Source organism: Trichophyton rubrum, assembly GCF_000151425.1.
Source record: "Trichophyton rubrum CBS 118892 genomic scaffold supercont2.6, whole genome shotgun sequence".
NCBI lineage: Eukaryota > Fungi > Ascomycota > Eurotiomycetes > Onygenales > Arthrodermataceae > Trichophyton > Trichophyton rubrum.
The window spans coordinates 1,455,097-1,477,050 of NW_003456423.1; the positions used below are offsets into that span (position 1 = coordinate 1,455,097).

At 45.6% G+C, this 21,954-nt stretch overlaps 9 protein-coding genes across 9 annotated transcripts; 4 read left to right on the top strand and 5 right to left on the bottom strand.

Moving 5' to 3' along the window:
* The first annotated feature begins 1,563 nt into the window (after positions 1–1,563).
* TERG_05962 (uncharacterized protein) lies at positions 1,564–4,733 on the top strand. The gene has a single exon (XM_047748525.1). The coding sequence runs from the start codon at positions 3,326–3,328 to the stop codon at positions 3,782–3,784; it is 459 nt and encodes a 152-aa protein (XP_047604509.1). The 5' UTR covers positions 1,564–3,325; the 3' UTR covers positions 3,785–4,733.
* A 1,506-nt stretch (positions 4,734–6,239) lies between these two features.
* On the top strand, positions 6,240–7,928 carry TERG_05963 (uncharacterized protein; the record flags this gene model as incomplete). The annotated part of the gene is made up of 1 exon (XM_003234046.2): positions 6,240–7,928. The coding sequence occupies one exon, from the start codon at positions 6,240–6,242 to the stop codon at positions 7,926–7,928; it is 1,689 nt and encodes a 562-aa protein (XP_003234094.2).
* Positions 7,929–8,501: 573 nt separating this feature from the next.
* TERG_05964 (uncharacterized protein) lies at positions 8,502–9,145 on the top strand (the record flags this gene model as incomplete). The annotated part of the gene is made up of 2 exons (XM_003234047.1): positions 8,502–8,573; positions 8,714–9,145. The coding sequence occupies 2 exons, from the start codon at positions 8,502–8,504 to the stop codon at positions 9,143–9,145; spliced, it is 504 nt and encodes a 167-aa protein (XP_003234095.1).
* A 2,646-nt stretch (positions 9,146–11,791) lies between these two features.
* On the bottom strand, positions 11,792–12,070 carry TERG_12354 (uncharacterized protein; the record flags this gene model as incomplete). The annotated part of the gene is made up of 1 exon (XM_047751324.1): positions 11,792–12,070. One exon carries the CDS (start codon positions 12,068–12,070, stop codon positions 11,792–11,794), a length of 279 nt encoding a protein of 92 aa, XP_047606751.1.
* Positions 12,071–14,011: 1,941 nt separating this feature from the next.
* On the bottom strand, positions 14,012–15,204 carry TERG_05965 (uncharacterized protein; the record flags this gene model as incomplete). Its single annotated transcript, XM_003234048.1, has 4 exons — positions 14,012–14,115; positions 14,274–14,422; positions 14,478–14,776; positions 14,827–15,204. The coding sequence occupies 4 exons, from the start codon at positions 15,202–15,204 to the stop codon at positions 14,012–14,014; spliced, it is 930 nt and encodes a 309-aa protein (XP_003234096.1).
* Positions 15,205–15,712: 508 nt separating this feature from the next.
* Positions 15,713–16,909, bottom strand: TERG_05966 (uncharacterized protein; the record flags this gene model as incomplete). Its single annotated transcript, XM_003234049.1, has 3 exons — positions 15,713–16,234; positions 16,310–16,351; positions 16,406–16,909. The coding sequence occupies 3 exons, from the start codon at positions 16,907–16,909 to the stop codon at positions 15,713–15,715; spliced, it is 1,068 nt and encodes a 355-aa protein (XP_003234097.1).
* Positions 16,910–18,075: 1,166 nt separating this feature from the next.
* Positions 18,076–18,785, bottom strand: TERG_05967 (uncharacterized protein; the record flags this gene model as incomplete). Its single annotated transcript, XM_047748526.1, has 4 exons — positions 18,076–18,139; positions 18,203–18,239; positions 18,364–18,565; positions 18,618–18,785. 4 exons carry the CDS (start codon positions 18,783–18,785, stop codon positions 18,076–18,078), a joined length of 471 nt encoding a protein of 156 aa, XP_047604510.1.
* A 1,191-nt stretch (positions 18,786–19,976) lies between these two features.
* Positions 19,977–20,507, top strand: TERG_05968 (uncharacterized protein; the record flags this gene model as incomplete). Its single annotated transcript, XM_003234051.2, has 1 exon — positions 19,977–20,507. The coding sequence occupies one exon, from the start codon at positions 19,977–19,979 to the stop codon at positions 20,505–20,507; it is 531 nt and encodes a 176-aa protein (XP_003234099.2).
* Positions 20,508–20,701: 194 nt separating this feature from the next.
* TERG_12355 (uncharacterized protein) lies at positions 20,702–21,331 on the bottom strand (the record flags this gene model as incomplete). The annotated part of the gene is made up of 1 exon (XM_047751325.1): positions 20,702–21,331. The coding sequence occupies one exon, from the start codon at positions 21,329–21,331 to the stop codon at positions 20,702–20,704; it is 630 nt and encodes a 209-aa protein (XP_047606752.1).
* Between the last annotated feature and the right edge of the window lie 623 nt (positions 21,332–21,954).

Below are 21,954 nucleotides of genomic sequence, written 5' to 3' on the forward strand. Positions count from 1 at the left end.
CAAAGCTCCATGCCTCCTCTGCCTACCATCGCCATCTCCCAATGATCGATCAATGCTGGTTTCAAGCCGGTATTATTGCTTTTTCCTCTTCTTTCTCTTCCCACTCCCTCTCGTGGTCATCGCTGTTTGTTGGCTCTCGACATGTACGACGTTTCTTTTTTCTGTTTAGCCACCTCCGCTGCCCGAGGCCCTGCCTGGATCCAAACTTGGATGCTCGGAGCGCGTGGGAGAGACGCCCTTTCCCCGATTTTCCCCCCTTGGGTTAAGGCAGATTCAGCCGTCATCTTGCATGGCTTGCGGTCCCAGCTAGCAGGCCGTGTCTTGTCAGCTAACGACCCTAACGACGCTACAGAGCACTAAAGAGGCATATAGAGGTCTCCTGCAATCTCTCTCCTCTCGACTCTCTGGTAAACGGCTCGAGCATAATTTATCTCCTGCCAGGGGCAAAGCTTCAGCTTTCTTTTTTCTTTTTTTTTTTTTTTTTTTTTTTTGGCTCCTCCCTTGGCTCCGTGTGGGGATACCCCGGTTGTCCAAGACGAACTCCAATTCAGTCAAAACAGCTCCATGAGATAGTTTCACAACCCCTCTAACACCTTACTCCTCCATTTCTGTGACGTCTTTACGTGGACGGTGTTTAAGAGAGCGATCTTATCTACCGGGATGAGGCGTGGTCAATCAGGGCGAGTCAGAGAAACCCACAGCATCGTGGGGAAGCGCACAGAGTACAGCAGAGTACGAGGTCATCACGGTTCTCTGCAAGGGGGTGCCATCGTTAGTTTCGCCGACTTGGCTTTCAACGCTGCCAGGGGTCTGTCATGCACGTCAATCCTTCTCCGTCCTCTGGCTGGCTAGCCTGGCGCGGGATTATCTGTGAACGAACAGGCCAGCTGCATAAATTAAGACTCGAACAAGTATAAGCTCCGTCGCATGAGACCCTGGCCTATATATACTATTCCTGTTAACATACGGAGTAAGTAGTTATATGCATATACATCTTGCCGTCTCTTGGCCATCAGTTTATGGATATCTTGACTGTAGGTCAACGGACGTATACTTACGGAGTACCCGTTCATATAAGGTCCTAACCGACATGGTATAATTCTCGAGCCGGCAGAGAGTATTTTCGTCCTTTTTCCGAGGAAGACAGCGTTGGCTAAGAAGTTTGCTCTAACTAAGGGCGTAGCTGACGGGAGAGTCCTCCGGTTTTTATCCTTCTCACTCCTACGCATATAAGACCAGTTTAAGGAATTTCCACTCTGGTTGTAAATGATATATCCGCCTACGACATAAGGCTGGAAAATCCTACAGTTAGCGGCTCCAGCGGTAGTGATAACACAGGTAAGATATCTCTTAGAGGAAAGGGCCAAGCCCTTTCTGCTTCTTCTGGCGACATCTCTTCACTCATAGCCTTCATAGCTGTACGTCTTATTCCTTGCCTCCCACTTTTCAATCGAGACCCAGCCGTCGTTGTCGGGACGAAGTGGGCCTTTGATGATATCCAGCAAGTACCTCGTACTTGCTCCTTGTGTCTGTTCAAGTCCTCTTGACTGGACTTGAACGGTCACCTACCGGAAAATCCAATTGCGCCGCGGACAGACGCGTTATACCCAAGACAATACAGTCCACAGTACTTCGATTGAATAGCTAGAGTGTGCTCTTCTTTAGGTCTGTTTTCTTCACTAGGATCTGAGTCGTCGAAGCTCGTCGGTAAATTTCAAAGGGTCAGAATACTCGTCGAGAGACTGGGAATCGTCGAGTCGGTTAAGGTGGCCTTGAACTCTGTATCTATCCGTAGTAATTAGCGCCCAATTCTTTATGTGGTATGGATAGGGCAAATTCCGGACTTGTATCCCCTTAACGACATCAGATAATAGAACATTTCCCGCACGAGAATCATGGAATTCACAAGAGTGGATCAAATACTCCTAAGAGTTTATCACGACGCAGAGGCCGGATCTTCGATGGCCCAATACAAGCCATCCGGATCCAAATCCGACGTAAGTTGATGAGAATGGTATCCAGATGGCAGGAAATCTCGCAGGAATAGACTGCCGTATGTGGTTACTTTAAAGTTCCTAAATTCTCTTTTCCATTTCTACAATTCTGTCAACTATCTTGTAGCGTTGTAAGCACTTATTTGCAAGAGGATCTCCACAGATCTTCCCACCATGGTATATTCCACCCCCATAGGGTCTGATGAGTCCGAGCTTCAAGCATATACTGCCGGTACTCGAACGGACTTATGAAATCGCACTACGCTCAATAATATTGAGAGCCTCAACACTGTTGGTGGCAGTGGAAGCTTACAAAACTTTAATGTAGCTAACTTCGGAAGCTGTTGCGAACAATGGAGCTCCAGCGGAATTTCCCTCAATCTTAACAACCTTCTCTCATTCTTTTTGGACCCGAGGATATTAGCAGCACGGGAGCAAAGTATTTGGAGGTGAAATTTCACAAGACGCTCTTCAAACTGACACCTCTCATCGATCAACCACCGACCAGAGGCATACACGAAGAGTCCACTAGGGTCTTCAATTCTCAGGTCTACCAGTCCGTGACAAAATTAAAAGAATCAAGTAGTCACTATACAAACTGGCACTTCCAGAGTTCGTGAAGCCCCAGGAACCACTGATCAATCTGTTGTTAATGGGAAGACGAGATAATAAACGAAAACTCGGTAACTTTCATTTTATTTAAGTATTAAATGCAGATCAAGCAAGCCCTGAGAACGTGCTGCCTGCCCTGACACTACTAATTGAAGTTGGCAATCTGTATAAAGTTAGAGTGAGCAATTTTTGAGGCTCAAAAATAGTGGATGGAGTACCAGATGTAACTAAGTATCCTAGTAAACACAAGCTAACAGGAACAATTAAGGAAGAAAGTAAAGGAGACATTTTGACCTGCTCGCCGACACCAATCCGAAAGTTTCTGACGCCAAAGATATCGGAGCGGATAGTGAGTTGTCAAGTTATCCATTTTATGTTCTATATCATTATAGATCATCATCCCTAGATAAGATTGATAAGATCTTCTTGTTGCACATGGTCTAGTAAGGTTTGAAAGTTTATTACATAACAGTTATCAGGCGACTGTATTAGGTAATATCAGTTAGTTACGCTAGTGCTTTAATAATTGAAACTCTAAAAGTTCCACTCTCCATGGATGCGGGAGACTCCGTAGAAATAAAAGCGTTCCGGAAACCTCCCCCCCTTTATTTCGGTCTGCGATATTCCTCAGGAACAGACGAAGAAAAGGGCCATAAGGGAGAGACGACGTTTGTATTCTATCTAAATTTGTCTCAGAGCAATACTCGGTACAATTCACAATGGCATCTCAGGATACACCAATGTCGGCTGCGCATCTGCCACTAGAAGCAGCCAGCATTGCTAGTAGCTCGCCGACCCAACAGATCGCTGTCTTGGATATTCTTTTTGAACCATCCCAGAATCTTCATGACCTAGCTCTTCCCCTGCTCCAGACACCCTTTAATTCATATAGGGAGCTTATCAATCGCGTACGGGCTGAACTCCACCAACTAGCCGAGAGAGCAGCCACGAACGAGACCGACAAGAAAATCCTGTATGATATCCTAGGCTCCCATCCCCGCCTTGGTGCCCCAAAAAGCTCCCATTTGAGCGAATTTAGCAGACGGGAACAAGCAAAACTTGCTACCGCTACCGCTGCTGCTACTTCCCCAGGACAAGGGGCCGAAGATGAAGCTGATCGGTTAAGGAAATTGAACGAGGAATATGAAAGGACCTTTCCAGGTTTACGATATGTGTGAGCATGTCTTATATCAATCATACACTTTCATCTCTCTCATATATGCATGCATGTGAGCGTTAATTTTAATTTTGTTGTGCAGAGTGTTTGTCTGTGGACGAGGGAGGGATGTTATCATGGAAGACATGCGTCGTCGCATTGATGCCGCCGATGTCTCGTCTGAAATTGATACTACTATCATGGTGAGTTCATTCTCACGTCCCGGATTCCGTTGATCTTCAATTTCCTTCCTATTTTCGAGCAAAGTAACATAACGTCTACCGTCGTTCTAGGCTATGTGTGATATTGCCAATGATAGAGCTTCTAAGTCAGGGGTACACTGACGGCAAGCTTAAAGTTGGATTGTGCTACAGGCAGTAGGCACTGCTAAATAAGGACATACCAGCCCTTCATATAAATAAACGATAACACTCCCTCTACCCTTCCCTTCCATCCTCTTTTTTTCGTCTCTACCACTTCGAGTTGGATTCTCAAGATTCGAAATATGGGCAATGTCATCGATCGCGTGGAAATCTATACTAAATTTAGAAACATACACTTGATTCAGCAAATATTACAAGCATGTCTTTAATGCCAGCAGGAACCAATAAGAGCGCTAGATCTTAAAGTTCTGTATGTATTGGAATTGTATCAGAATTACTGGATTAATATTCTTCCACAGTTATCTAATCTGATTAGATTGCCGGCCCGAATGTTACTCCGACGGCGGGTATTTCCCTTCTTGGAAAGAGGTATTTACTTTTTGCCCGGATTATTGAATACCTAGGTATTCTTTTCAAGGATGCCGGACGAACTCGCGAAATATCTCCCATTCTTCACAGTTTCCCTAACCCTCTGTATACAATGAGCGGGTGATGGTCGAAGGCCCGGTATGGATCACATGAATTTCTTCTTCTTTGTGACGTGGTCTTGTCTTCTTGAGCGCTGTTGAATAATGGCGGATACTTCGGACCCTGCGGGCTCCCAGCGCCGTGAGACAGACGCTCAGCGACGAGGTTCAGGGAGTTTAGACGGGGCGACTATCGTGAATCAACCACGACTAGTAGCTGCGGATGCAAGTAAGTGGTCCACGCCCTGTTGATAGATAATTATTAGTTCATCCTCCCTCTGTCCGATCTGCACAAGCCTGAAAGCCTTGGGGCCGATCCACGCTGAGCCGCTACATACTCCGTATACATACCTCAATGTCTATCCAACATATGGGATATGTTAACCAATTTTTGCATCTGTACTATTAGGCTCGACGAATGATGGCTCCCTCTACGCGAACAGCCACCAGAATTCTAATCCTGAGGTGCCAAATGACGCCAGCCCTTGGCCGCAGCCAAACGCAACGACGGGCCAAAGCCTGAGAAGTCAGATATCGCATATTTCAGCCTCGGGGCGTCAGAAGCAATCGCCGGGCCCTTCGGCGTCACTCTCGCGACATGATACACAGGACCAATCGCCTATCGACCCTTTATCCCAGGTACGTCATCGTTTTTATACCAGCCAGGGTTTACAGGGATATATAGTATTTCAAGTTATCTGAGCCCTGTTTACTTGCTGTTGAGTACTTCAACTACCCGGGCCGAAATTTTCACTACTTTTATGCGTTATTCCAATAACTAATGAGTGTCGTTTCTACTCCCCAGCATATACTGAAACGAACAAATACGGAAAGATCATTCTCTTCAAAGGCCCGGCCGAGACTTTCTTTTGAAACAGAGCCATTGGCTTCAGAGAGTCATCTACCACCTCTATCCGAAGATGGGCCGTCCATCAATAGACTTGAAGCTGGCCCTGCGCAGGCACCGGCTAAAGACAAGAAGTAAGCTGGACTATCTATTCGTCGAAGATATATCAGCTACGGACTGACACTTATTAGGAAGGGAGTTTCTTTCTTAAGTCGGATAATTGGAGGGAAGAAGAAAGGGCAGGTTTCGGAGGAAAACGATGATGTATCAGAGCTTGGTGAACCACGGACTACAGGCTTAGATAGCGAGCTCTTTGCACACCCAGTAGGGTATATACCGCGGTATCCGCCTCCGCCAAACTATATCAAAGTCCGGGCGAAGCACACCAAATCAAGGGCATTTGACAGATTGTTTCTCGCTCAAGACCTTAAGGGAAGCCCGGCAGAGGCCGAGCTGGATTCAGCCGAATTCGAAGCGAGCGCAAAGGGTAACAAGGCAGTGTGGGCCGCCGAATTTTCTAAAAACGGGAAATACCTTGCTGTTGCAGGGCAAGACAAGCGGGTTCGAGTATGGGCTATTATTTCAATGGCCGAGGATAGGCATGCGCACGAAACTGAGGAAGAAGCACGAAATGGCCAAACAGCTGTGAGGTTAAGTGCTCCAGTATTTAAAACGCACCCCATTCGACTATATGAAGGTCATACTGCGAGTATTGTTGATTTAAGCTGGAGTAAGGTATGCTTCCGTCAATGACCTCACGAGTTGACTGTACGTTTGCTAATGCACACAATACAGAATGATTTCCTGCTTACTACTTCTATGGACAAAACTGTGCGCCTCTGGCATGTTACGCGGGATGAATGTCTATGTTGTTTCAAACACGGAGATTTCGTCACATCTATCGAATTTCACCCCCGTGATGATCGCTTTTTCCTGGCTGGCTCTTTGGACTGCAAGCTACGGTTATGGAGCATCCCCGACAAGGCCATTGCGTATAGCGTGACCATCCCTGATATGATTACAGCAGTAGCCTTCACTCCAGACGGGAAATTCTCGTTAGCGGGGTCCCTCAATGGGCTTTGTACAATCTATGAGACTGATGGATTGAAGCCGTTATCACAACTCCACGTTCGGTCTGCTCGTGGAAAAAATGCCAAAGGGAGCAAGATCACGGGTATAGATACAATTGTCCAACCGCCCACTAACGAACATGGTTCTGTGAAACTCCTTATTACTAGTAATGACTCTCGAATACGCCTTTATGACTTCAAAGACAAGACGTTGGAAGCCAAATTGCGTGGAAACGAGAATGCGTCCAGCCAGATTCGTGCGAGCTTTAGCAGTGACGGGAAGTATGCCATCTGTGGAAGCGAGGATGGTCGAGTTTACATTTGGCCCCTGGATTCAACTGAGAAATACCCCGACAAAAGGCCGATTGAATTTTTCGACGCTCATAACTCAACCGTGACTATTGCTGTCATGGCACCTACCGTTAGCAAAATGCTACTGGGATCTACCGGTGACTTACTATATGACCTATGTAACCCCCCTCCGGTTACCTTGGTCAGCGCTACGGCGTCAGTTATCTCGAGGGATCAGACACGCAACGATGAGGAACCTGTACCACCGCGGACACCGCAATCCCTTCAACCGCCCAGCCAGCAGAAGGCGGAGGAATCCCCGGCATACGTTGCACGGTCTGCACATCCTGGTGGCAACATCATTGTGACTGCTGATTATCTTGGAAAGATCAAGATTTTCCGGCAAGATTGTGGCTATCACAAACGTCGACATGAACTCTGGGAGACGAATTCGACTTTCTCTAGGAAACTTTTAGGTCGCACAAACTCAGTATCTACACGGCACAGTGTAGCGTCTTCAATTGGAAGGGAATCGAAAACCCCTTCGGAGAGAATCTTATCGTGGCGTAACTCTGTGATTGGCGGCCCTGACAATCGCAGCGTTGATAACCTCCGCGGAACGCCTGAACCTGCCGGACGCAGCGGTTCTCCTTCCAAACCACGTAAGGACAGCCCCTTCGTGGACACAAATAAGCCCGCCACTCCCAACTCAACAAGTTCGCAACGGTTTGGTGCTACAACCTTCTTCCACCATAATAACCAGCCCACACCGCCCCCTAGGTTCCTCAGCACCGTTAACTCCGAAGAATCCACCCCATTTGGGCCCAATGATGAAACGCCTCGGCCGTTTGGGCATAACTCAGACAAGGAGGACCCAAGCTATATATCATGGAATAAGGCGCAAGCCGACACACAGCATGACCCTGCACAGGACGCGTATGGCGGTAAGAGTGCACTGGCTAGTAACGGCGCCACAGGCCATGATAATGTCGAGTATGAAGAAGAATTGGAATGCTCTCAGTGCCAGGGCACAAATTTTAGAGCCACCCGCCTTAAAAATGGGGAACAGAGGTTGATATGCACACGATGTGGTTGTGCTGCCTTATAAGGGCCTCCCCTAGCTTGGGTATACGTGTTTACTGTACAGCTTCACTGGCCCACTTACTTTTCGTTGGATATAGCTTCTACCTGGCTTTGCTTCTCTCTTTTGGGCTCTTGTTAAGAATTGGTTTGGCGATTAAGTGTATAAGATCGGTTACCTAAATGGTGACACGTATATATGAATGGCTATACGTCTTATCCCTGCTCTGTAGAGCAGACTTGTGCATGTACCTTGGTTGCTTTGCGTTACAAAAAAAAAAAATAAAAATTGAAGAAGCTCCTAATCCTCATAGACCAAAGCAATGGCTGTGCATTCTTTTATAGGGTTGAGTTAGACGTTTGAGTAACTAATTGGCAGTTGCTGTGTTTGCTCTGTTTGCTTTCGACTCACAAGCCACAGAAAAAAGTCACGACGTCACAACGATAAATGATAAAACGATAAACCAAAATATCAAATCTATCACCCACCGCGAACGCAATTTCCAAGCAAATATACCAGATAACTGCTGCCATTACCTCCGAAGAAGCTATATAAATTTGAACACCTGGCCTTTACGCCCTAATACCCAGGATCGAAGACATGGTTTACCTAGCGACTTCACAAGACTATCTTAAACAGTCGTCTCTATTACTCGAAGCGTATCCAGACACAGTACGTTGCACCACCTTGTTTATACGTTGTCTGCCTCTTTGTACCTTTCCATGGAAATTATTAAACTGGAATTCTTGCCGTATTAAAAGCAAACAGCACATTGATCAATCCAATTGCACTGCTAACCAAGTCTCATCTAGACCCGAATAACCACAAAATACTCCTATCCCAAGCGGCCCTCCGCCAAAGAACGAGCCAAATCAAAGTCGAAAACAGCTGCTTCAGCACCCACAGAAACTCCAGAACCTACCGCCGTACCTGCAACACTTACCTTGAAAACGTTCAACCCCGCTACAGGAATATGCCTAAAATACCAAACGAACAAAGCCGCGGAAGTGGGCAGGCTGATTGCTGGGCTGGGCAAGCTGGCCAGTGGTTCACCTATTGAAGATTTTGTACCGGCTCCAGTACCGGTGAAGGCTGCGGCAGGCGAGGCAGAGGATGTTGATATGGTTGATGCTACGCCGTCATCGGCGGTTGATGAAATTAACAGGAGCAATACTCCAGTTGCTGGTGGTGGAGGAGGGGGCAAGCCGGCAAAGGGGAAGAAAAAGGGCAAGGGAAAGAAATAGAGGGAATATGTATGGACTAGTGGATTTGCGGTCTTTTTATGATAGATGGATTATTTATGCCGTAGTTAAAGTGACCAAAAAGAAGGCCAAATAGAAAAGGACCCCAAAAAAAAAAAAAAAAAAAAAAAAAAAAAAAAAAAAAAAAAAAAAACATACGACTGTATAAGTATGACGATGGTCACCTACCCTCCCCGAAACCCGCCGTCGCTTTTTCACCCCCCTTTAACTCGTTCTCCCCTGAATGTACGCTGCAGCTGCATTCTCGTAAATATATGCACCTCCTATCACCAATAGTTACAGTTGGTGCTGATTGGCCCTTACCTAGCAAGATAATGTGACCTTTTCCCGTCGCCCTCCTTCTCTCTTTCTCCATCACTCCCCCCTTTCCCTTGATGTTGCATGACTAAGATAACCAATAGGTATATTGTCGCGTTTACAACCAGCTTCTCTGGAATCCAGTATACCTCCTCAAAGGATGCCGTTAAAATTATTCATACGAATAACTTACCGTGACTTTCCTATCATCTATTACCCTTCTCCCCCTTATCCATTGATTTTGTGTGTATTACTTTTATCCTTACTGAAATGGCGCCTTTATAATATATTAATACGGCTACACCTCCAACGAGCTCGATGGGGATATAGTGTTTTGAATCTACTAGCTTCCAGACCAAGGTTGTGATTGATTTTTGCGTCGCTCGCTATAAATTCTGCCGTTCTTGCACATGCCTGGTAACTAGGTACCTACCATAGGGAAGTTTGGCGAATTTGCAGAACGTGGAAATTTTGTTCCGGAACTATATTTTAAAGCGCGCGAAGTTTAAAAGGGGACAATAGAAATACCGTAGGTATTCCACACCGTTCTAACGAAATGTAGACGTTCCGCGATGGGTGAAGGCCGGACAGTCACTCCGGATCAACAAACAGCAGAAGACCCCACAAGTGAAAGACTTGCATCACCTAGCCCACGGGTAGTGAATTACAACCTACAATAGGGTAGTGAATGGGGAGCGTGCAGTTGATGCTGCAAATAGCGCCAGTATGTCAAAGAAAGTTCGGATAAAATAAAGGTACCTACCTGGGGGTAACACAGATTTGCCAGCTGTAACGTATACAATCATTAACGAAGCCTAGGAAGTAGGTCTTATTCGCTTCGGGGTATATCTTATAAGGTCATTAGATAGGGCCCCAAAAGTCCATAATTATCCTATAGGCTGTCTTCTCTGCTCGTTACACTATTTTGCGGTTCTAGATATTTGAGTCTTCTTTGCCAGTACACAAACTTCACAGCCGTCGGAAAAGTCGTCCTTTGTATTCAAAATAAGTGTTCGAGGCTCTTCCAGCTTGGATATCTAGCTCCCTATACTATCTGGTGGCCTCGTTCTATTCCGACACACGTAGGCTCACTTCCTGCAGTTGGTAAACCTATTTATGTTTACCCGGTAACCGACTTCGGGAGATCTTCCAACCTTTAGAGCACGCGGGGCGGCGTATCATATAACTATCCGAGACTTGGCCAACCAAATGCCCGGCAGGCGGGTTGACGACACCTTACTGTGACCAGAACGCTCCTCCACTATTAGGTGGCAATGGCTGCACAATCAAGGCAGACGATCCTCTCGATACGTGTTCACAACAGCCAGCTGCATATCCAAATATATACATAGCCTGGCAGGTTAATGGTTTATATAAGTCTCTAATTATTATTTTTACACCTAGACACCTAACTGATAATATAGCTGAGCTTGACTGGGTCAAAACATGGATGGATAAGCTTATGGAACAAGATACTGGATCATACGTAGGTCCCTATAACTAACTTGACTACAAGAAAAGCAATATAGACTTGAATATTCAATTATTCAGAAGAAAGGGAAAAGTAACTTATATTTTTCCTGCACAAAGTGTCGAGGGACAAGCTCTACATAAGGTTTTGGTACCTAAAATTATACTAAAAACGCTAATTATCGCTGGAGCGCTAGTATCAACAACGGAAATGGTGACGGGTTATACGACATTCGTTTTGGAGTATAAAAGGGGTAGGATGGTTGATTATTAGGTTAAACCATAGAGTCATTTATCACCACTATAAATTCACAAATATGGAGGGCGATTATCTACTATATATAATATGATAGAGTGGCATCTTTATATTCCGCTCTCCCCTATTATTAGTATAAATACTTATAGATGTAAGAGCATTTAGAGTGTGGGTTTAAGATATGTGGAAGGATTCAAGGTATTCGAGCTACATAAAATAGGCGGGGAAGGCTGCTATATACTTGTATAAGAGTTTAAGTGGGCAATAAGTGGGGCGATTTTTCTTCTTATAGCTTTAGCAAGAATGCATTCTTGATTGATGGCTCCGGTCTGATATTCGTCTCTTACTTCTATAAGGTAGCTAACTAGCCTTTGGAAATTGAATATTTGATGAAAGTCAAGGCCGTTTATCTCTCGCTGGACTCGGCTTTCCTCCCACTTAGCTTCACCCAAGGTATGATCTTTAATTCTACTTGCTTCCTCAGCCAAGGTTTGGAAATCCTTCGGGGCAAAGTCAGGATGCACATAATCCGGAAACGTTCTAAAGAACCATATTTTTTCTAGATCGGCCAGGCTTCGGGGAGCGTTGTACGCCATAATGAGTTTCTACTTAAGTTCTTCTGCTGATAGGAAATTCCGAGGTGTAAGTGAGTCGAAAATAATATAGTAGTTATCAATTTGGATAACATTTTGCAAGCGGCCCTCTCCTCCTGGATGTTTGGCAAGATAGTCGGGGTGATTAAAAAAGCTCCTTATCTGAATGCTTGTTCTTGGTTCTGAGACACTTGTCTCTGCTCGAAGGGGATTGTCATATAAAAAGTAGAGTAGGCTACTAGCAGTTCCTTTATCTGGCTGATCCCAGTCTTGTTTAGCGAACTGTCCCATTTTGAAATCAAACAGTTCGTTGAAAAGCTTGTCCCCTATAAGATAACGTATTGCCATCCATAGTAGAAGTTGACAGTACACCCCGCAGTCTATTGTACTAGGGCCCCAGACCAAGTGGTTAAGACCTTGGCCCAAGGGCGCTTCACCCTCGTAGCTTAGCATATGACAAGCCCCCGTTCTCAACTTATAAGACCAGCCTGGGGGTGATTGATGCCTGATATCTTGACCCCAGATAGTGATTGGTAGTTGGCGATATTTGGTATTCCACTGTTCCATAAACCGATTGGGGTAGTTTAGTCCCCCCAATTCCTCAGGGTAATATTCCGTTTTTTTAGATCCAGTCACTTCTGTAAATCGCCTTGCACCTTCGATGAAATAGTCGATGTCCTAGTTTGGAGAACCTTCCTCTAGCCTCTTAAAATAGGCTTGAGTATGGGTAGAAGCAGGTTTGTTATGTAGTTTTGATAGAATATCGATTCTTTCTTGCTTATATTGTTCCGAGGGTCTCTCTAATATAGGAGTTAGGCTTCCCTCTATATTTCAACCGCTTCCGATATCATTTTAGGTGCTATTTGACGGGTAATTGTTAATAAATAACGGACGGGAAGTATGTGTATTAACTATGTGCTTGGGTAATGAGGCGAGAAGCCAAGTGGGCAAATCAATTATGTGACTTAAGTAAAGTTATAGATGGAGGGCCCGCGGAAAGAATTACTATGCGGGGAAATAGGTGAATCCAAAACACCATCAAGTCAGGAATTTACGCGTATGAAGATTGTAAATCTCAGTTCTACCAGTTCTGCTTCCGCGAAGTTTGAATCTATAGATATTAGTGCCTCGGATATACGATATACCGTCCCAACACCTTCTAACCTTCTTCTACCTACCTAGAAAGTTGGTAACGTATCTAACTTAATTGCCAAAAATTTAACCAAAATCGCCAAACACGCAGAGGAACGACAACCTCGATATTCTCCCTAACTCACTAGTCCACAAGACGCCTGAGGAATAGTATGCTACAAATGCATGAAGCTGAAGTGGGGACCCGCGGTCATCAACCAGGAGCCCAGAGGACCTATCGACAGCCTTTTATTAAATCCGCAACGCCAGCTCTTTTCTTAGGGCTGGACAGGAGACGCAGAAAGCCCAGAGCCAGGGACTACAGGATGAAATCCACACCTTAGGGCATAAATGGAAGCATTATCATGGAACCCACTAGCAAGGACCCGGGTAGCAGTTGCGGCCGAGCTCCAAATACACCCAGCAAGCTAGAAACCCCCGACCTTGGAAGGAGCCCAACTACGCTTAAATCAGCACTCTTATAACAACCAAGAAGGAATTTATAATCAGAGTCAAGGACCACCTATCCGCGGCGCGATCTAGTCCCAATGAGCTGGGCAACGATACCAAACTCATCCCTCCCAGGTTCGGGGTAGTAGTGCATAGAATGTGGACTAAAATGCTCTTACTCCAACCGGGAATACCTCCACCAATATGACGGTGACCATTTCTCAATAAAATTTGGCAAGTGTCACTTATATAATGACAAATGGGTCCGACCATCGGGCGACCTACAGAACGCTCGCTCTAGCCAGACTGCGCAGCCGACCCCAATCAACACAAACCAATAGCGAAACCATTGGTGTAATCTAAAAGACAGTTCGCACCCGAGCTGAAGGCATAACAAAGGGAGGGAGCCAAGCCCAACGCAAATGTAAGGGAGCTACGCAACTACAGTTCCTCGAGATCCACAGACGTAACCTTGTTCGCAATGATACGCATAACAAGAGTTCTTAGACCGCTCTAGCGAAGGACACCTGTGGAAAAGTAGCATCATACATGGGCCGGAGAATTATACGGCAACATCCCATCCCCAAGGTTAGGAGATGAGGAAGTCTCAAACAAAGAGAATAATACGGAGCTCTTAATAACTGCTATTGTCTACTCCCGAAGCAGCCGGCCAGTGATACGCTCGGGCGTAGTCGAAATATTAAGCGCCGAGATCGTCCCGTAAAGAGTATTGGTCGCACCAAATACCCGCGTGTCTAACGAGATGTCGCCAGTCAAATAATCTTTTATTTTTATATTCTATGCTACATTTTTTTCTTAACCCCAACCTCTCACTCATACAGATGTAGGTCGACTGGATGCCTTCCCAGATTACCATGGACTAACAGTATATAACTATACAGCCAAGACATACCAGGCGTGCGACATACTATATTGTACCACTCTATCCAACGTTGAGAAGAGTCTTTTATATGTGATGTCTGCATCAATAGCCAAGCCAGGTGGTAGCCGTATTTAAATTCATCCTTGCGCGGTTCTGACCCGTCATATATCGCAACAAATCTACTCATAGGTCAGTTATGCAAGGCAGGCCAAAAGATATAGAGAGTTAACTAACATATGAATATCAAGACTCTGTATTTCAGATAGCATAATGCTGTCACCGTTCGATTGACATATCAAAATCGTGGATAGAAGAAGTACGAAGAGGGGGTGTGGTATATCGTCCTCACCCAGTGGTGAGATCTTGTCAACCTCCCATACGCCGTGATACATTGGTTCCCCATCATAATAGATATACCAATCAGCCTTGCCGGGGATATCCGGTGGACCACTAGGCGAGATTAAGGAGTAATAGCAGACACCTTCCAAGGGGAAATCGACGAGGTTTTGAGCAAGCCGCCATTTCAACTTCCACTATAATAACGATTAATGTTCCTATCCCACTAAATTTGGAATTTACATACCATGCATTCATTCACCCTCAGCACACAATCCGCCCCGCCCTGGGAGTCCTCAGCACAGTTAGGGGAGGTAGGAGTACGCCAGCTGCCTATGCAAGTTTCAACGTCAGGGCTAAATAAGAAGTTGACCATATCTTCGAAGCTTTTGGCTGTCCGGTCAAAATACATGGCTATAGTGGAGTGGTCGTCCAAAAGGCCCGGGTCGGCGGCCAACCATTCCATTATCTCTCTCTCCGGTACCGGTGTCGGTCGCCTAGAGAACCCATAAGGAACCGCTTTTTTTGATAGGATAAGGTAGGCACTCCCTGATTGAGTGTTTGAGAGTGTGGGAAAGCAGACTGCGACGATTGCTGTCGCTACATCAGAGGAAGAGAGCCCCATGTCTGATGTTTGCTAATTATCGTCCAGTTCTAGTAGAGAGGATGGATTTCCGTCACTCTTATAGATTTTTTATTAGAGTTTGTCCCAATATATTTAGTCCTGCCGGCCTCCTGGGATTACGGTCTCATTTCCTAATACAACAAGTTTATTAAAAGTCACCACCGAACGGGAGCTCGTTCCACAATCCCAACATTACATGGCGCCTAGTTGCCCATTTTTGAAATGCACCCTACTTGGGAAATTATACCCATCCTATGGCCGCCTGCTTAAAAGCTATCTGTCAAAGTGACCAACTTTATCTCTACGCGCGATTACTGTGGGCTCACTCCATTCATAAATTTTTCTCAACTCTATTAAGCCTTTTTGCTAACTTGTGAGCCAATGTATTAAGCGGATTAATTAACTAGCTATGGAAGCGGATTTATGTAAAAGGGAAGATCAAACAAACTAGAAGGGAATCAAACGAAACATCTGTCTGCCTCCATACCTGGATACCTCCATATCTGGATTACTTCTTTGCAGGCCTCTCGTCACCCGCCGGGCATGGGCTCAGCCTTTTCGTCCCGCAAGCCGGTCTGCCGTTACCCAGATCCTTATTTAACCACTCTCTTTCCTTAGGAGGCTCCAAAAGTAGGATGAGCTTATCAACATGGTCGCCGATCACCTCTGTATCAACATATTTATATAGAAGTGATCGTTGAATTGTCAGAAAAGTATCAGGCTTCATCATTAACCGAAGATGTCCTGTCACCTTTGGTAAAGCCGCGAACCACCCAATCCCAGCACGGATTATCAGGAGATTTTGTATGGCGGAAAAACGTTCGTCTTTTAGACCGGCTGGCTGTATCGGTGTATTTGCTGATATACTCTGGATATTGGCAGCCAGGTATTTGTACTGTTTTTCCACTATACCCTCCGGAAGGCCGTTATCTTTGAAATAGGGAATGTTTTGTAGGTGGTTGTGCATAGCCAGGTAATAGTCGGTTGAGTTCTCGATACACTTAAACTCTGTTGCCCAATCTTCCTTCTCCTACGAGAGTATGTCTTCCAGCTGTTGCTGCCGGTCCTCGAAGACTGGGTTTTCCACGCATGAGAAAAGGAGTACAGCACATAGAAAGTAGAGCTGGTGAATATGAGGTCTTGGTATCTATAGCCTAGTAAGTATTTTAAGGAAAGAGAAAATTTGTGGGGAACTCCTTACCTTAGGTAGCTCGAGATCTTGAAGAGGCTGCTCAAGACGTTGGATTTCTCCCCCTATGAATGTTCTCAGTGAACGAATATAATCCACCACCTGGGTAAGGTGCTGGTGCGCAACTAACAACGCATGAACACCCTCTGTCCTGGTCTTTTTGGCCGTTGTGAAAAGATAAAGAATGGAGCCAACCGGCCCTTCACAAGTAGCTGCCTTCTCCTGGATGAAGTTCACGCCCTGTCGTAGGATTCGATATTCCTCGTCTAACTGTGTTTCGCCCTCCTTCCGCATCTTCACTAAGGAGACAGAGAGATTCTGGACTTCCTTAACAGCCGCTTCCAATGTCTTATTGGAGAGACAAGTAAATGTTTTGTTTATCTTGCCCTCTAGGTTGAGAAGGCTCTGTTGCCTTGATATATAAAATTTCCGTGAGGCTTTCAGTTGTGAGTAACGCCAGTATTCGATTTTGGAAACTAGATTGTTTTGCTCCGCGATCCTCTGTATGCTAACCATGCGTCTATATTTTGGAGTTGGCTGCGTCGGCTGCTGCTATTGCAAAGTCTCTTGATTGATTTGTTGCTTATCGAGAGAAGTGTCATTGTGAATGAGAACAGCATAGGGGATACGCGTCGGAGTATAGGACGCTATAAACCAGCCATGGGGACCACGGAGGGTGTGGGCACCTTGGATTTGGCGGAGAAAGGTATTTACCTCAAAGATCTTGCGGAGGGCTGATTCCCTATCAGGGATATAGTATACTTGAAAGGAAGTCATTACCGCGATGATGATAAGTAGACTGCGGTTCTGAGTTAGTGAAATGAGTATTCATTATCTTTGAGCGGAGTTCAGGCTTTTTATAGGTATAGAGGCATATTTTATGTAGTAGAAATTGGCATAGACAGAAAGCACCATATTGAGAAGTAAAGTTTCAGCCCCGAGTCGTTCGCCTAGTAAATTACCCATCTACTCATGCGATAAGGCTCTAAACACATCACTGCCTAGGTACCTACCTAGGTAAGTTCCCTTGTTACATATAACTAGTTACCACACTCTCCTGCATTAGTAGCAAAAAGCCTTTCCTTCAAGGAAGAGCTCTGCAGTCTCACAACCTTAACTACATAGTTCTTGTAGTTCGCTCTCAGCCCCAGCTGTCTTTAACTCTATCCTATATCTTGTTATTCCTTGGAGGCTCATTACTATTACGATGCAAGGCCAATTACCATGGTTCAAGGCTGTACAACTTATACCGAGCTGACTACCCCTAAGTTGTTAAGAGGAGACACAAACAGAGAGGAAGTTGGTAACAAAGTTAAAATACTATGTACCACTATAATTACTTTCATTAATTGTCCTTGATAATCTGCTTGCCTTTTAATCAATGCCCCATATAGCCATACCGCTCTAGTTATAATTCTATCCTTAGATGGTATGCTTTGGCACTCCAATAGTACTTATGAAGACGGTCATGCAAAGGTTCCTTACATAGACCGAGTTGACAAAGTAGTTGTAGCTCGCTCTCGTAACCCACCTGTACTTTGACCTTTCTGCGGTGGCTTATTGATAATCTAATCCACAGAGATACGCCGATATTTGTCTCCCGGAAACGAGCTGGTTGCTTATCCAATACGAGGCAGAAACTATGCTCTTGTTAGTGATCAATATTGGGGGTTGGGTCCTCTCTACACATACCAGAGAAACGCCGGTTCATTATCTCTTTGCTGATTGGACACCACTTCAATATCCCTTTGTTAATTAAATAGTTAACAAATAATATCTTACCAGCTTCAACATTCGGCACCCACTTACCGCCGTAACGGGACAAGAGTAACCACTCCCACACCTACTACTTTGAGTAACTTTTGGTCCTCTGCCCGAAGATCCTTGAAGGAACCGATACCCGAGTTTAATTTGGCCCCATCCCCCCTGAAAACACCCCACATTATCCAACGCGGGTGCTAGCGCCATACCCGCGAACGTGCTCTTGCTCGTCTTCTTGGTCGTGAGCGTGTCCATTCTCATCACTCCTGGGGGAGGGGTGAGGCCTCCGAGCTCGCGAAGCTGTCCAGGCTCTTGGCCAGCTCCTCGCACCTCCTGTCGTTGATGATCTTGTTGTCGGGCGCGTTCATCTATGGTGAGTAACTCGTTCTTATATTTGTATAGGATAATAATCTATCCAGGCAAATATTAGCCACGTATAGACAATGGTGGTGAAAGCACTCACGGTTGGCTTAGAAGGCAGATATTTGGATATTTTCCCCTGAAGTGGGATTGGGTTGATCACCTGATAGGCTCGAGGATCGGTTGTTGGTGTATCAGAGTGAAATTCTGGGAACATATGCCCGTGGCCGGCATTCGAGCAATCGTCATATTCGACCATCATTTGCTCCATTCTGCTCCACATTGGACAGTGGTGAGGAAAAGTGAGCTTTTCAATGAGTGCCCGCAGATACTATATAAATAAGTAGACAGAGGTCACCAGCCCCTGAGGCATAGATTCTGTAGTGCACTCCTGAAAAATTGACCCCCTGCTCTACCAACATCGAGCGACCTACCATAAAAATGAGGAGCTGGAACGGTTCAATACTATTTCATGAGAAAATTTATTTATAACCATGCCTAGAGGTGATCTTGCTTCAACCCTGCCTATAAGGAAGAAGCCATTCTTTAGAGAACACATGGGAAGTTATTTCCAAAAGTGTCTTTTTGTGACTATGATAGTAAGCTGGGGAAATCCCTTTACATGCCAAAATAAACCAAGTCAATTAGGCCCCCACACCACGATGCTAGGAGAACACTTGCTATGATGGTGGCTCACTAAGAGAGAGCAAGACCACGAAATCTCCATCACTGCTAGGTGTTATGGATCGACTGCACCTGAGTTGGTGTCCGGCCAGATCGTATACATTTACCTACTTGAATATTAGCAACTTTAATTTTCCATAATAATGACGGCTAACTTATACCGCACTGAAGATTGACTTGGCTATCAAATTTTAGTAAACCCTTCTGCTTCATTACTATTGCTAAGGGAAAGCCTTACCTTGCTATAACGTGCGGCGGACAGCGGATGCGCGGAGCGCTGATAGTTGATACACCACGCCTTGACAAGGTAGTGCGGGTCGCATCCACATTTGTATGATCTTTTGATAAAGTCGCACATCTTGTAACTTGCCCTGAGACTTAATGGTATAGAAGAAACCTCATCAAGGGACTTGTAGTGGGGATATATAGATTTCATTTGACACTATTTTAGCACCTTAGCTGCTTATCTGCCCATCGAATTTGCACTTCCTATCGTGCCGTCCGCCGCCGACCCTTCTTACCTGCAGCACCCTCTATGTGATCGTGTAACTACCATTTTTCCTAGCTCTAGACCCGGGTGGTTGATTCAAGTATAAAACCACTATAAAACCTCCATGGTCGTTCGTTGTAGTTTGTCTGCTTTAGCATCCTCCTTTTTGTGAACTACTTCGGAATTTTTGTCGCCCATTGTCCCTGCACTCCCCATGACTCGTGGTGCATACGATACAACAGGTATACCTAAGCCTCAGTCCCCGCCTGTGACTACCACCGAGACACCATGATGGATGGCGCTGAAGCATTCAACTTGAGCCTCCCGGTATCGAGATCCCTCCCACACCTTAGCCAAGAGAGGGCAGTGCTGGGTGTTATCGCCCGCTGCCCTCACAGCTATCCCCGACAATCCATCCAAGGGAAAGCCGTCACATTCAACACCTCCTGTATCCAGACGGTACATGCCAGTCTGCCAAACTCTAATTCGAATGCGGATTCCAGCTCTCTATCCTCTGCGCTCTCCTCGTGGAACACCATAATATGTGATGGAGACGATGAGTGCGCCAAAACTCCTGACAATTTTGACAAAAGCCCTTTGCTCACGGACCCCAAACGACTCCGGGCAGTCTTTCTGGTGAAAGAGCTTCTTGAGATGCGGAATGAAATAGTGTGGGAGCGCCAGCAAGGTAGTGTATATTATGCACTTGACAGATCTCCAGCAAGGTGTACAGTCATGCCTATGCGTCCATTGGCTGGGAGGGGGCCGAACTTTATCGATCTTAACTGGGAGGAAGTTGATGTGTACCAGTCGTGGTAGGGTGCCGTTGTGGTAGAGAGCGACATGACCCCAGCTATTCATGTAAAACGAATTCCTGTATGGTAGAGACAGAGGGAGGGGAGGGAGGGAGTAATGAAGAGAGACGTGTGAAGGTCGTGTTGAGCGTTGGTTAGTAGAATAATAAATCGAACTGTGGCTGGGAAATATTTGCCAAGCCTCAGCCACTTTCTTAGTTACTCCACCAACCATCTTTGTACGGAGTACTCGAAAGGAGGCCTGGATGGACCATGATTCGGGAGAGTAATTTCCTTGATAGTCTTAAGCTTATGTGATATAGCCAGTGTAGCTGCTCCATATAGATCTGTTGCTACCAACGGTAACAAGGGAACTTGAATAGACTGTATGTAACCATAACGCCTATTTGTGTCCTTTCCGCCAACATCAGTATCTATTTCTGGTTCGTTATGGAGCCTTGGTGTGGGGCTAATTGTTTCTGGCAAGTCGTCTATGTACGGGGCGGGCCGGGCGGATTTTAATTCTTGATTAAAGTATGCATCTTCAATCGATTGGAAAGTTCGCTCAGGGGAAGGATATGCGGGTGGAGGGCGGGACACATGAGGACCATTTGAAGGCTGGTGCGGCTGGGGATGGGTCATGGGAGCTGGCGAGTGGTAAGACTGGCCGCCAAGTTCGTGCCTCGCATCCCTGCTCGGCCCCGCTCCACCCGTCTGCTTCTCCCTCCCCGACCACCTTGTGTCACCGCCCAGCTCTTTTACCTCTTTAATGGGGAAGAATAGATTTAGGCAGAATGTGACCATAATGTGGAAAAAGCTGAAAGAATTGCAAACTATCAGGCTGGGCATGGGTGTAAAATAAGGCAGAAAAGGCGTTTAAGACACAGAGCGGTGAGCTGTTTTATATATACATTGGATAGATCATCATGGTCTGCCTTTAAAAAATAATGGCCTGAATTCACATTCAGGCTGATCCTTTCATGAAAAAAGAAAAGTTATCGTCACAAAAGGCCTTTTGTGACGATAACTTTTCTTTTTTTTTTGGTGCTTGTGCTTACAAGGAGTTTACCAACGTGGCATTGCTAACCTTAGGACCAAACTCAAAGAACCATCTCTCACTGTCTAATTGATTTTCCCTTTCCTATTGTTTCCTGCTACCAGATTCTTTGGGTACAGAGGTCACCATTTGCTACTTTTTCACTTGATCATGGACTCCAATGTTACTGAAAGGCTCCAAATGCTAGAAAACCTTCTGATTACTCTGGCGCGCTTCCTACAGGAGAACGAGAAGGTGCTATCACTTAAAGAATACAAGGGTTGTTATGAAAAGCTGCCAAACGGAGAAAGGGAGTATATTGAAAGGCTCCCACAAACTTTAGAGCATTTATTTGGAAATAAGGGGGGAAAGGGCAGAAAGGAGCAGATAGGAGGAGGGAGACACGAGACAGTGACGAAGTGGTCAAAGTGACGAA

Coding starts and splice junctions, on each gene's coding strand:
- TERG_05962 (XM_047748525.1), top strand. CDS start 3,326: ATGGCATCTCAGGATACACCAATGTCGGCTGCGCATCTGCCACTAGAA.